Genomic DNA, 16,150 nt, shown 5'->3' on the forward strand with positions numbered 1-16,150 from the left:
CTTAGCTAATAGAACAGCCCAGATAGAATATAGGATTAGTGAAATAGAAGACAAGCAACTTGAGGCACAACAGAGAGAAGAAGAAAGAGACTCAAAAATAATAAAAAACGAGAAAGCCCTACAGGAATTGTCTGACTCCATCAGAAAGAATAACATAAGAATAATAGGTATATCAGAGGGGGAAGAGAAAGAAAATGGAATGGAGAATATACTCAAACAAATAATAGACGAGAACTTCCCAAGCCTGTGGAAAGAACTAAAGCCTCAAATTCAAGAATCAAACAGAACACCGAGTTTTTTTAACCCCAACAAACCCACTCCAAGGAACATCATAATGAAGATGACACAAACCAATGACAAAGAAAAAATTCTCAAGGCAGCCAGGGAAAAGAAGAGTACAACATATAAAGGAAGGCCTATTAGATTATCATCAGATTTCTCAGCAGAAACTCTACAAGCTAGAAGAGAGTGGACCCTAATATTTAAAGTCCTGAAAGAGAGGAACTTTCAGCCAAGAATACTATACACATCAAAGCTATCCTTCAAGTACGAAGGAGATATAAAAACATTCACAAATACAGAAAAGATGAGGGAATTTATCATCAGAAAGCCCCCACTCCAGGAAATACTAAAGGGGGTTTTCCAACCAGAGTCAAAGAACAAAAGAAAACAAAACCACAAGTAACAGCTCCACCAAGAAAACAATAAAACCAAACTTAAACTGTGACAAAGAAAAAAAGGGGGGAAATGATGAAGATTAACAGTAGCAAAGGACGATGAAGCGCAGAAATACTCATAAGATAGGGTACTACAATGAATATGGTAGGTACCCTTTTCATTACTTAATGGTAACCACCCTTGAAAAAACCACCACAAAAACACTTGACTTAAAAAAGGTAGCAACAGAGGAAAGAAGTATGGAATACAAACAAACAAAAACAAACGATAGAAAAACAAAAGAGAAGAATCAAACAAGATGCAAAACTAACAGAAAGCAATTTATAAAATGGCAATAGGGAACACACAAGTGTCAATAATTACACTAAATGTAAATGGATTAAACTCACCAATAAAAAGACACAGAGTAGCAGAATGGATTAAGAAAGAAAATCCAACTGTATGCTGCCTACAAGAAACACATCTAAGCAACAAAGATAAAAACAAATTCAAAGTGAAAGGCTGGAAAACAATACTCCAAGCAAACAACACTCAAAAAAAAGCAGGTGTAGCAATACTCATATCTAATAATGCTGACTACAAGACAGAAAAAGTACTCAGAGACAAAAATGGTCATTTCATAATGATTAAGGGGACACTGAATCAAGAAGACATAACAATCCTTAATATATATGCACCAAACCAAGGAGCACCAAAATATATAAGACAGCTACTTATTGACCTTAAAACAAAAACTGACAAAAATACAATCATACTTGGAGACCTCAATACACCGCTGATGACTCTAGATCGGTCATCCAAACAGAGAATCAATAAAGATATAGTGGCCTTAAATGAAATACTAGAACACCTGGATATGATAGACATCTATAGGACACTTCAGCCTAAAGCGACAGAGTATACATTTTTCTCTAGTGTACATGGAACATTCTCAAGAATTGACCATATGTTGGGCCACAAAGACAATATCAGCAAATTTAGAAAAACTGAAATTGTACCAAGCATATTCTCTGATCATAAAGCCTTGAAACTAGAATTCAACTGTAAAAAAGAGGGGGAAAAACCCACAAAACTGTGGAAACTAAACAACATACTTCTAAAAAATGAATGGGTCAAAGAAGAAATAAGCGCAGAGATCAAAAGACATATACAGACAAATGAAAATGAAAATACGACATATCAGAATCTATGGGATGCAGAAAAAAGCAGTAATAAGAGGAAAATTCATATCACTTCAGGCCTATATGAACAAACAAGAAAGAGCCAAAGTAAACCACTTAACTTCACACCTTAAGGAACTAGAAAAAGAAGAACAAAGACAACCCAAAACCAGCCGAAGAAAGGAGATAATAAAAATCAGAGCAGAAATAAACGAAATAGAGAACAGAAAAGCTATAGAAAAAATCAATAAAACAAGGAGCTGGTTCTTTGAAAAGATCAACAAAATTGACAAACCCTTGGCAAGACTCACCAAGGAAAAAAGGCACAGGACTCAAATAAATAAAATCCAAAATGAAAGAGGAGAGATCACCACAGACATCATAGATATACAAAGAATTATTGTAGAATACTATGAAAAACTATATGCCAACAAATACAACAATCTAGAAGAAATGGATAAATTCCTAGAACAATACAACCTTCCTAGACTGAGTCATGAAGAAGCAGAAAGCCTAAACAGACCAATCAGCAGGGACGAAATAGAAAAAAACTATTAAAAAACTCCCAAAAAATAAAAGTCCAGGCCCAGACGGTTATACTAGTGAATTCTATCAAACATTCAAAGAAGACTTGGTTCCTATTCTACTCAAAGTCTTCCAAAAAATTAAAGAAGAAGCCATACTTCCAAACACATTTTATAAAGCCAACATAACCCTCATACCAAAACCAGGCAAGGATGGCACAAAGAAAGAAAACTACAGACCAATATCTCTAATAAATACAGATGCTAAAATACTAAACAAAATACTGGCAAATCGAATACAACAACATATTAAAAAAATATATATCATGATCAAGTGGGATTCATCCCAGAATCTCAAGAATGGTTCAACATACGTAAAACGGTTAACGTAATACACCATATCAACAAAACAAAGAACAAAAACCACATGATCTTATCAATAGATGCAGAAAAGGCTTTCGATAAAATACAACACAATTTTATGTTTAAGACTCTCAACAAAATGGGTATAGAAGGAAAATATCTCAACGTGATAAAGGCCATATATGATAAACCATCAGCCAACATCATATTAAATGGCATAAAACTGAGGACTTTCCACCTTAAATAAGGAACAAGACAGGGTTGTCCACTCTCTCCACTCTTATTTAACGTGGTGCTAGAAGTTCTGGCCAGAGCAATCAGACAAGACAAAGAAATAAAAGGCATCCATATCGGAAAAGAAGAAGTAAAGGTATCACTTTTTGCTGATGATATGATCCTATACATCGAAAAACCGAAGGACTCCACAAAAAGATTACTAGAAACAATAAACCAATACAGTAAGGTCACAGGATACAAAATTAACATACAAAAGTCCATAGCCTTTCTATATGCCAACAATGAAATATTAGAAAACGAACTCAAAAAAATAATCCCCTTCACGATTGCAACAAAAAAAATAAAATACCTAGGAATAAACATAACAAAGAATGTAAAGGACCTATATAACGAAAACTACAAGGCATTGTTAAGAGAAATAGAAAAAGACACAATGAGATGGAAAAATATTCCTTGTTCTTGGATAGGAAGAATAAATATAATTAAAGTGGCCATATTACCCAAAGCAATATATAAATTTAATGCAATTCCCATCAAAATTCCTATGACATTTTTTAAAGAATGGAACAAAAAATCATCAGATTTATATGGAACTATAAAAAACCCCGAATAGCCAAAGCAATCCTAAGGAAAAAGAATGAAGCTGGGGGCATTACAATACCTGACTTGAAACTATATTATAGGGCCACGATAATCAAAACAGCATGGTATTGGCAGAAAAATAGACACTCAGACCAATGGAACAGAATAGAAAGCCCAGAAATAAAACCACATATATATGGTCAAATAATCTTTGATAAAGGGGCCAACAACACACAATGGAGAAAAGAAAGCCTCTTCAACAAATGGTGTTGGGAAAACTGGAAAGCCACATGCAAAAGAATGAAACTGGACTACAGCTTGTCCCCGTGTACTAAAATTAATTCAAAATGGGTCAAAGACCTAAATATAAGACCTGAAACAATAAAGTACATAGAAGAAGACATAGGCACTAAACTCATGGACCTGGGTTTTAAAGAACATTTTATGAATTTGACTCCAAAGGCAAGAGAGAAGTGAAGGCAAAGATAAATGAATGGGACTACATCAGAATAAAAAGTTTTTGCTCAGCAAGAGAAACTGATAACAAAATAAACAGACAGCCAACTAAATGGGAAATGATATTTTCAAACAACAGCTCAGATAAGGGCCTAATATCCAAAATTTACAAAGAACTCATAAAACTAAACAACAAACAAACAAACAATCCAATAAAAAAATGGGAAGAGGACATGAACAGACACTTCTCCCAGGAAGAAATACAAATGGCCAACAGATATATGAAAAGATGCTCAGCTTCATTAGTTATTAGAGAAATGCAAATCAAAACTACAATGAGATACCACCTCACCCCTGTTAGATTAGCTATTATCAACAAGATGGGTAATAGCAAATGTTGGAGAGGCTGCGGAGAAAAGGGAACCCTCATCCACTGTTGGTGGGACTGTAAAGTAGTACAACCATTATGGAGGAAAGTATGGTGGTTCCTCAAAAAACTGAAAATAGAACTACCTTATGACCCAGCAATCCCTCTACTGGGTATATACCCCAAAACCTCAGAAACATTGATACGTAAAGACACATGTAGCCCCATGTTCATTGCAGCACTGTTCACAGTGGTCAAGACATGGAAACAACCAAAAAGCCCTTCAATAGAAGACTGGATAAAGAAGATGTGGCACATATACACTATGGAATACTACTCAGCCATAAGAAATGATGACATCAGATCATTTACAGCAAAATGGTGGGATCTTGATAACATTATACGGAGTGAAATAAGTAAATCAGAAAAAAACAAGAACTACATGCTTCCATACATTGGTGGAACATAAAAACGAGACTAAGAGACATGGACAAGAGAGCGGTGGTTACCAGGGGTGGGGGGAGGGAGGACGCAGGAGGGAGGGAGGGAGAGAGTTAGGGGGAGGGGGAGGGGCACAAAAAAAAAACTAGATAGAGGGTGACGGAGGACAATCTGACTCTGGGCGAGGGGTATGCAACATAATTTAATGACAAGATAACCTAGACATGTTTTCTTTGAATATATGTACCCTGATTTATTAATGTCATCCCATTAACATTAATAAAAATTTATTTAAAAAAAAAAAAGAAAAACTAAATATATTAAATAAGCAACTTCAAGGAACAAATAAAACTCTTGTCGATGCAAAAGCAAAGATATTTGGTTTCATTACCAACATTGAGTTATGTCAGAAACATATTAACAACAAAAACTTTAAACAGTTTCACTGGCTCCAAAAATGTGAAGTAACTGATACCGCTTAACTTGTTATTGTCAATCATTTGAATATTCTATCGGCTGATTTAAAAGAAAGATTTTCTGATTTAAAAGAAATTGATTTCCCAACATGGATGATGCAGCCAATGTTAGTGGATTTGTCTGATATATCAAATATGCAGTATCAAGAAGAACTTGCAGAATTGCAAAATGATAAGTCAGTTAAAGCTTTATTTAATATCAAAGGAGCGATGGCATGGCTTTGTGAGGAAACAGAACTCAAATACCCAAATTCAACCAAATGTGCAAGAAAACTATTGCTACCGTTTCCATCTTCATTTTTAGCTGAATGTGGATTTAGTGCTATAAATGATTTACTGGTAAAAAAAAGAAATTGGCTGGATATAACACAACGTGGAGACTTGAGACTAAAGCTAACCAAATTGGAACCTAATATAAAATCTCTGTGCAGCAAGCATCAAGCGCAAGGATCACACTAAATTAAAATAATAAATTAATATAGAAGAATCTGTATTAAAATTATTTGGAATTTAAATTTCTGTTTTTCATTATATGTTTTGAAATTTTACTTACTGTGTTTTGTTAACAATTTCATAGTGATTTCTTCCTAGAACCTATCATTTATGTTTATTAAGTGAACAAATCAATTTTTTAATGTTAAAAATTATGTATGTTACATAGGGGGGGACATAAAAATTTTAGAAAGGTTAAGGTGGGGCATGGCACAAAAAAGGTTGGGAAACACTGGACTAGAGAGTCCAGAAAGAAATCTTTGTTTACTTATATGATAAAAAAATCTACAACAGAACTGGCAAGGATACATAATGAAGTAAAAACAGTCTCTTCAATAAGTGGTGCTGGCAAACCTGAACAGACACATTAAAAAAATGAAACCGGACCACTTTCCTAAACCATATACCAAGAAAACTCAAAATAGACTAAAGACTTAAATGTAAGACCTAAAACCATACTCTTGGAAGAAAACATAAACAGTAATCTCTTTGACATCCATCTTAGCAATATCTTTTTGAATATGTCTCCTCAGGCCAAAAAAACAAAAGAAAAAATAAACAAATGGGAATATATCAAACTAAAGGTTTTGCACAAAATGAAAAGCTAATCTACTGACTGGGAGAAAATAAATGCAAATTATATGTCTGATAAATGGTTAATATCCAGAATATGTAAGAAACTGGTACAACTTAACACCAAAAAAATAATCTAATTTTAAAAATGGGCAGTGGACCTGAACAGCAGACATTTCTCAAAAGAGGACATACAGATAGCTAAAAGACATATGAAAAGATGCTCAACATCACTAATAACCAGGGAGACGTAATTAAAACCACTATGTGATACCTCACACCAGTCAGAATGGCTGTCATCAATAAACCAACAAATAGCAAGTGCTGGTGAGAACATGGAAAAGGGAAGCTTTGTACACTGTGGGTGAAACTGTAAATTAGTGAAGTATGAAAAACAGTATAAAGATTCCTGTTTAAAATTTAATTCAGAAAAATTAAATTTACGGTTATTATATGATCTATCAATTCCACTTCTGTGTATTTATCCAAAGAAAACAAAAACACTAACTTAAAAAGACATGTATCCCTATTCATTCCACCATTATTAGTACTAGCTGAGATATGGAAGCAACCCTGGTGTCCATCTACAGATGAGTGGATAACGAAGATGTGAGAGAGATATACTGTATATACTATTCAGCAATAAAAAAGAGAATAAAAAATCTTGTCATTTGCATGGATGGACTTAGAAGGTATTATCCTAAGTGAGATAAGACAAATACAGAAAGACAAATACCAGATGATTTCACTTATATGTGGAATCTACAAAGACAAAACAAAACAGAAACAGACTCATAGATATTGAGAACAAGCTGATGGTTGCCAAAGGGGAGGTGAGGGGACAGGACTTTAAAAGAATTAACTCTCCATCTGATCTTTCCACACAGTTTTTCTTAAGTAAAAAAATAATCATCTAGCCTCACTTGCCTTCTAGGACTCTTTTTCTCTCTCTCTCTCTTTTTTTACAGAGCACAGTAATTTTGAGAGAAAATAATATCAGCAATATAAAAAAAATATATATCAGTGTTTTCAGGCTGTATTCTGCAAAACCCAATGACTTTTCCTCAAAGGCATGCCTTCTTTAGCTATGAAATAGGCTGAAATTCTACTCACTCATCTATTCCCTCCAACTCTAGTTCTTCCCCTTCAAAAAGAGAAGAGACATTTTTTACTATTTTTTACATATTGGAGTTTTGCTAAAGATTTTCTTTGGAAAAAAGATGCCCCCACTAAAACCAAACACATAAACTATCCAGACCACGTAATTTGAAAATTTATATAACTAATGCTGTCAATAACTTAAAGCTTCAATAAGATTTTATTTGATTCTGATATTTATATACAGTTTAAAGCAACATCTTTAACAATTAAACTCTTCATTTCAGAGTCACAGAAAAAGTAAACACCTTACCCAGCATGACTAGATGATGAAGGTGGTGGCAAGTCTGGTGTAAGAACATAAAGACTGTTGTTTTTTGGCAAATGTAGTGATTTTAAGACCGTCTGAAAAAGAAAAAATAAAACAAAATATGACTTAATTGTACATTAATTTTTTCCTATAGTTCTTGAAAAACTGTCAATATTGTATTTTGAATTTTCATCTTTTGACAATTTCCTAAATAGGGTAATGCAGAACTACTGAAATCTAGATAACCTTGTTTCTCCCATACATATTCCATAAATTAGCATAAAAAAGAACATTAAAATACAAATTATTTAGCTCATGAAAAGATAGAAATAGAACACAGTTAAGGCTCATTAATATGTTCATTGTAGAAGTATATCATGGCAACAATATGCACTTCATTCCAGGATCACTCCAGCAAAAATTAGCAATGTAGCTTTTCAGAGCTCATTAAACCTAGAAAAGATCATAGAGAGCACCTCAAAGACTTTACAGATGTGGAGCTGCAGCCTGAAAGGTGAAGTGACTTGAATGAGGTCTCTATTAAGTGTTATTTAAATAACTTAGTTCACTTAACCCTTACTTCAGAGAATTGTTTTGTTAAAGCACTCTTTCTGGAGTGAATGACTCTTGGGCTACATCTGATCTTACTGTCTTAATAACTATAAAATTTCACTAATTTCTTTTTTCTTTTTTTGACAGAGACTGAGAGAGTCAGAGAGAGGGACAGATAGGGACAGGCAGGCAGGAAGGGAGAGAGATAAAAAGCATCAATTCTTCATTGCAGCACCTTAGTTGTTCATCGATTGCTTTCTCATGTGTGCCTTGACCAAGTGCTCCAGCAGAGCGAGTGACTCCTTGCTCAAGCCAGCAACCTTGGGCTCAAGCCAGTGACCATGGGGTCATGTCTATGATCCCATGCTCAGGCCAGCGACCACACACTCAAGCTGGTGAATCCATGCTCTAGCCGGATAAGCCTGTGCTCAAGCTGGTGACCTTGGGGTTTCAAACCTGGGTCCACCGCGTCCCAGCCCGATGTTCTATCCGCTGCACCACCGCCTGGTCAGGCACTAAATTTCTTTATTATAAAACTACATATCTTTCTAACTTACAACTTGATGTTAAACACATGCTAGTATTTCAAATATTTCTTGACAGCAATACACCTTTAGAGCAGGCTGACAGTTGTCAGGGGGTAGGGGTGGAGGGCTGGGTGAGGAAGATAGAGGGATAGACCAAAAAAGGACAAGAAAATAAAAACACCCATGGACATGAACAACAGTGTGGTGATGCTGGGGGAGGGGGGGAGGGGTAAGGGTGGAGGGAGACATAAAGGGAGTATAAGGGAGATAAATGGTGATGGGCAAAGATGTGACTGGAAAAGAGGGGGGCAGGGCTGAACATACAACACAGTGTACAGGGATGTGTTATAGAATTGAGCACTGAAACTTGTATAAATGTTAATCAGTGTCACCCCAATAAAACTGAATGAAAGAAAAGCATACTATATATCTTTACGCCATACCCAGGACATACATATTTATTGAACACATTTACCGAGTTAGCTTTCTGGGCCAGGACTATTCTAAACATTAAGAATATAACAGTGGACAGAATAGTCTAAAAATGCTAAACTTATGGAGCTTATACTTGAGTAAGAATAAATAAAATAAGTAGCTTATGTAATTGAGTTTTAGTAATCTATGATTTTTTTTCTAGTATTTTTTTCTATTAAACACAAAATAGGGAAGGAGGGGTGAAGAATATGGGGATGAGGAATTACGTAATTTTAAACTGGGTAATCAAGATCATTCTTATTTGGGTCAAGACTTGAAAATGTTGAGAAAACCATGAGAATATATATTAAAAAAATTTTTTCAAGCAAAGAAAAGCTGGGCAAAATGTTTAATAAAGAATAAAGTGTTCAATGTAACTGAAGCCAAATGAGCACTGGTAGGAGACAGGTCAGAGAGGTAACAGTAATGGGAGGGGCCTGAAATGAAATGTGTTGAGCCATTTAGGCTAATGCAAGGGCTTTGACTTTTACTCTGAATAAGATGGGAAGCTATTGGAGTAATATGGTTGAATCACGTTGTAAAAGGATCACTTTGTCAGCTGTGTTGAAAATAGATGGAAAAGGTATTGACAGAAGAAGGCAGAAGAACAAGAGGCTAATGACATACACTACTATGATGAGGTTAATGATGGCTTATGCCAGTGTGATGTACTAGAAACAAAATAGCGTATTTCCCCATGTATAAGAATAACCTTTTTCCAAAAAAATCTGGGGTATAATAACTAGGTGCATCTTACAAAGTGGTTGTAGATTTTTTTACTTGCATTTCACGCTTTTTTTCACTTGTTTTTGTGCTCACTGTTGAAGAGAGTGATGTCATTAGACACAGATGAGGACAAGCTAATGGACAGGAGTTTTTGACAGTGATGAGGAGTTTTATGAATTTTATGATGAATAAAACTTGAGTTCAATAACTTTATGTGATACATTTTTTTTTCCCAAATTTTAGGCCCCAAAATTAAGGTGTGTCTTATACGTGGGGAAATATGGTAGTTTGGATTCTGGATATATTTTGAAGGTGGTACTAACAGGATTTCCTGCCAAACTGGATATAGGTTATGACAGAAAGGAATCAATAATGAACTAAAAGATACTAGAATGAACAATCAGAAGAAAGGTGTCAAATGAAATGAGGAAAACTGCAGAAGAGGACTTCTCTTTCGGCCATGGAGGTATGAAACATGTAATAGTCATTCAAGTGGAGAGGATAAGCAGCTGAATATATCAACCTGGAATTCAGGGAACAGGTCTAGAATGGAGATATAAATTAGAGATAAAAAACTGATAATGCATATGGATGATACTTAAAAGCCATGGCACTGGCACTGAATTTAGCAATGTGATCACTGGTGATACTGACAAATGCACCAGGAGTTCTCTGTTTAGACTGAGCCCATGAGAAATGGGAGGAAAAAATTAGAAATAACAAATATAGACAACTCTTTGGGGCAAGTTTTATTATCCAGGGGACTAGAGAAATGAACTGATTTTGGGAAGGGCAGATGGGATGAAGAGAAAAATGAAAGAAATAACATCATGTTTGAATAGTCATGGTAATGCTCTACTAGAGGAAAATATTGATGATGCAGGAAACACAGGGAAAAATGAAGTCCTTGAATAGGCTAAGAGGGGTAGGGGGGATAGAAAATGTTATCCAAAGCAAACATGAATGTTTTGGTCTCAGGAGATTGAACAGGCCATCTAGAGCAGCGATTTTCAACCAATGTGCAGCAAGAATTTTTAAAACATGCAATAACTATTTAGTCAGGAGCACTGATCTCTTTTCCCTTTGACTGTCAAATTAAAAAGTGACAACAACCAACAAACAATAGCCATCCAATGTGAATGTCCTGTTTTGAAACATGAATGCATAGGTCATACAATAGAGTTGCATCTTATTGGTCATGTCAGATAATAAGGCTGCATCTGAAGGTACCAGAAATCCTTATATATATATATTTTTTTGAAAAGTCACTTGGGATCAAAACTGGTAGGTAATTACTTTTTTATATCAATTAATATCTAGTTTTTCTCATTTCAGCAAAAAATATATTTTTTGTTATGCTACAGAATTTTAGTAATTAGTTTATGTGTGCCACAAGATGAAAATGGTTGAAAAATCATTGATCTAGAATAGTAGGGGAAAAAATGCAGTATGTGTAAGATGCAATAAGTAAACAGAGACCAAGTTGGGAACCTATGGAAATTCTCTTGTGATTGCATTTATTTTGTCCATGAAACAAAATAAGAAGTGAAATCAACAGTTGAGGGTGAACATAGGGTAGAGGTGTTTCAAAGGTCTGGAGTGAGGATAAGTATAAAATAGCCATTTAGAAGCATGCCGTAAACCAAAATAAACCATTTGCTATGACTGCCTAGCAATATTAAGAGGCCCCTTGAACATCTTGGTTATAAATTTAAAGACACCTCAATCGAAATAATTTTGTTTGTCTCTAGTCACATTTATTTATGAGGTACAGAACAGAAAGAGTTAAATTTACCCTAGGTAAGAACTTTTGTCAAGCAAGAACCATGAAGCAAGAGTTGAGACTACACACAAGAAAGTGATTATAAAACTGACCATGGGTTTTAGCCCACTGCAAGGAATAGAAGACATGAAGAGGTAATGATCATGAAAAGATAATACAAACAATGAATTAGAAGTATGAATGGGGTTGAAGGATTGCTGTAGTTAGGGTACTAAAGAAAGCGAGCTAGAAAGATGAAAGAAGAAAACTGAAGCTTAAAATTAAGATTTGAGAATTGCTGTAATTAAATGATAAGACCATGGGAAAATATGGTTGACATAGGGTAAAGGAAAAGGTCTTTTTAGGAAAGAAGTTCAAGGAACTAAGAGACCAAGGTACTAGAAGAATCATTTACAAAGATATTTAAATTACTAAAAATTAAAACAGAATGATTATAAATAAGAAATTAAAAATCATCAAAATATTAAGGGAGATGATTCAATAGTAGGTGATAAAAAATTTTTGACATGGAATTAAAAGCTGAAAGTTTTTAGAGAGGAAGTAATAATAAAGGTATGAAAGTGGAAATGAGGAAAATGAGGACATACAGTAGTCCCCCTCTTATCCATGGGGGATAGGTTCCAAAACCCCCAGTGGATGTCTAAAACTACACAGAGTACTAAACCTTATATGTACTATTTTTTTCCTATACATACATACCTATGATAAAGTTTAATTTATAAATTAGACACAGTAAGAGATGAACCATAATTAATAAGAGAACAATTATGACAATATACTGTAATATTATAGAAGTTATACAAATGGGATCTCTCTCAAAATATCTTATTGTGCTGCACATACAGTGTGAACATGCTAGACAAGATTCACATCCTGGGAAGGACAGGGTAAGATGAGAGATTTCCTTCCACCACTCAGAATGGTATGCAATTTGAAACTTATGAATTGTTTATTTCTGGAATTTTCCATTAATATCTTTGGACCACGGTTCACCCTCGGTAACTGAAACTGCAGAAAGCAAAACCACAGATAAAGAGGGACTACTATTTATTTTACCAGTTAGTCCAGTGGTTTAATGGTTGCTAGAGAAAAGCAATTAAGAAGGCTACAGAGAAATAATGTCCTCGAAACCAAAGATTTCAGTCAGAGGAAGATGGAAAAGGCAAAGTGTACGGAAGAGGTAACCAGAGAAGAAATTTTGCTAATGATGAGTTAGTTCCACGGGCCATAGCAAAAGTTTTGGGGCATTATAAAGGAAAAAGGATAGAGAAAGACAAGGGCTGTGAAGAGACTGGAGATCTCAGTGAGGGGTGACACGAGAATCTTAGAACATCTGGCAGTAACTGGTATAAACAGTGGGAAAAGGCATCAAGATCCTGGTTGAATCAAAGCCAATAATAATCTCAAAACTGAACATGTTAGATAGCAAGGTGGAGTTGATGTCTAGGAATTCCTCTCAACCCCCCAGACAAAAGTAGAGACACTTGGGGAGGCTGAGCTTAGCCAAGCATAGAACATGAAGAACCATTCTTGACCCCTCACCAAGAGGGTCCTTCTTAAGTGCATTGTATTACTCCAAAGGCAATGGAATTTACTATTGAGTCATATTAGTTATGTGTTAAACAAAAAGAAATAAGCTTATTTGCAATACATCTTTTTTTTTTCATTATGACTATAAGCCACTCAATTAACTTTACAACCCACTAATGGTTTTTGTGACCCATGGTTTCACACAAAAAAGCCAAAATACTGTAGTAGCCAATTAATTACTTATAAATTCAGAATCTACCAGGAAACATTGAAATTCTGAATCTTTATGTCAAATAAGTCCTTTTGAAATTGATCTGTGTTACTGCTGCAGAGTTAACATGCAAACAAACCAAATATGCATATAAACATAGGAAAGCTATTTCTACCATATCTTTCATTATGGGCTTTTGATAAATGCTAGGCCTTCCCACTTGACCAAGTTATTATTGTCCATTCCATCATCCAAAGACTTTCCACTAAATCATCCCCCTCAAACCATATATGGCATGATTAAATGGATACTTTCTTTAAGTCATTTATTCATTCATTCATTTCATGAACATTTATTTGATACTTATTATACCAAGCACTGGATATACAATGGTGAAAGAAACAAATATGGTCCCTCCACTCATGGTGCTGTGATGAACAATGCTGAGATGAGGGCCACATTTTATACAAAGATCTGTTAAATAAAGTAATAGTTAAGCTGAGTCTTGAAGTATGAAAAAGAACCACCAATGTGAAGAATGAGGAGTAAAGCACTTCAGGTAGTAGAACAGCATATATCAGGTAAAGATGTAAAGAGCTTGAGCCTATCAGAAGAATAAAAAGAAAGTGGGTGTGACTGCTGCATGAAAAGTGAGGACAGAAAAAGCTGAAGATAAGGTTGTAGTGAGAAGGAAAATAATACAATGCCTTTTAAACAAGAGTGAGGAGCTGGAAATTTATTCAAAGTACAATAAAAAGCTATGCTATAACTAGAGACAGATATAATTCAATTTACATATTTAGTTATTTTTAGCGAGAGAGATAGAGAGACAGGAAGAGAGAGAGATGAGAAGAATCAATTCATAGTTGCAGCACTTTAGTTCACTGATGTGCCTTGACCTGGGGGGGAGGGGTGCCTCCAGCCAAGCTGATGACCCCTTGTTCAAGCCAGTGAGATTGGGCTCAAGCCAGTGACCTCAGAGCTTAAAATTAGAACCTCAGTGTCCCAGGTTGACACCTTATCCACTGCCAACAACGGTCAGGCTCGATTTATGTATTTAAAAGACCACCTGGCAGCTGTGTGATGAATGCACTGGAAGAACTCAAGAAAGAAAGCTGGGAAAAAATGCTGAAGCAACGGCGACAAGATGGTGCTGGAGTAGGTGGACGGACCAACTTCCACCTCCCAGAACCAAAGTGGATTACAAATTAATTTTAGGAACCATCCTCTGGAAAAACCAACTTTGGACTAAACTAAGAGGACTCTTCAATCAAGGAACACCGAAGAAGACACACTGAGACTGGTAGAAAAAGCGGAAATGCAAAGAGGGCTGCCCAGCTCCCCTGAGCAAACAGCACCCCAGAGAGTCTTGTATGGCAGGAAGTGAGTTCAGCAGAGAGGGGAGGGTACTGAGGCCCAGGAACAAAGTCCCAGCCTGCAGCCCCAGAGCCTAAAAGAGGCGTATGGACAGTATTCAGCTGAAACAAGTCAGGATACTGTTTGTAAGAAAGAGACTGATTTCTCAGACCCAGGATTCTTCTTAAAGGGACCACACAGAAAACCGCTTTCACAACCACTCACCCGGGGCTCCGGGTAATGGGGAGAGAGGAGAGGACCGGAGTGGCAGGAAGAGAGTGTAATCTAGGAGGCACAGGGAGAAACATTTTGGGAGACAGCCACCCTAACCCCTGGGACGACTCACTCCCCAAATCTGAAGTGAATATTTCCCCTGGAAACAGCAATACCAGCAAAGGGAAGCAGGACACCAGCCAAACAAGCTCTCCCGCAGTACTTAGAGCAGAGTCGCTTAGAAGGAGGAAGCTTTCGAGACTACAGTAGTGAGTCTTACGGTATGAGCTGCAGCGCCCCCACCCACACGGCTGAGGGCTTGCCCAGGGGCAGGTGGCAGCGGGATGCGAAAGCGCAGTTCTGTCAGCAAGGGTGGAAGCTGGCTGGCCACAACTGAGGCCCAGGTGTGAGCTCAGTCTTGCCCAGCAGGGGTGGAGGGGACACGCGCGAAAGTGTTCAAGCCCAGCTGCGGGCCGCCTGCAATCCAGCCTGCGGGGGAAGGGCAGGAGCCCCCAAAGGGACGGAGACCTGCCCTTGAGCAAGGGTGCAGGAGCAAAGCCTCACCCGGCCCATGGGAACCAAGGATTGCAGCCTGACACGGGAGCTGGCTCCTCCGGTGGGGGTGGAGTGAATGCCCAGAACAGGCAGAGTCCCGCGACTGAGCATGGGCACATAGCCCCGCCCAGCTGGTAGAGCCATGGCTTACAGAGTCCTGTGAGAGGGCTCCTCCTGCAGGGCGGGCGAAAGCCCAGAATCAGGCGGAGAACCGCAGCTGAGCAAAGGTACTCACCCTGCCCTCAGGGCCAAAAATAACCCCACACAATGGAGCAGGGCTAAGGCCAAGGCCATCGAGGCTTATACACCGAAGCAAGTGATCACAGCCCCTCCCGTGAAGACAAGGTGGAAACCACAGCAACAGCCCCAGTGGGATGGCACAGGCAATGCCCATACTCCAATGCCCTAGGCAGCAGCAACAGAGAGGATGGCGGGCCTGCAGACAGACCACAACTAAGGAACACAG

The 16,150-nt window shown here is 37.0% G+C and overlaps 1 protein-coding gene across 1 annotated transcript in view; it reads right to left on the minus strand.

Moving 5' to 3' along the window:
• Positions 1-16,150, minus strand: part of FAF1 (Fas associated factor 1) — a 495,805-nt gene that overhangs the window by 294,127 nt on the left and 185,528 nt on the right. The window contains exon 6 of the mRNA XM_066376249.1: positions 7,761-7,852. Coding sequence (XP_066232346.1) covers positions 7,761-7,852 — 92 coding nt within the window. The remainder of the gene's footprint in view (positions 1-7,760; positions 7,853-16,150) is intronic.

This window comes from Saccopteryx leptura, chromosome 3, assembly GCF_036850995.1.
Source record: "Saccopteryx leptura isolate mSacLep1 chromosome 3, mSacLep1_pri_phased_curated, whole genome shotgun sequence".
NCBI lineage: Eukaryota > Metazoa > Chordata > Mammalia > Chiroptera > Emballonuridae > Saccopteryx > Saccopteryx leptura.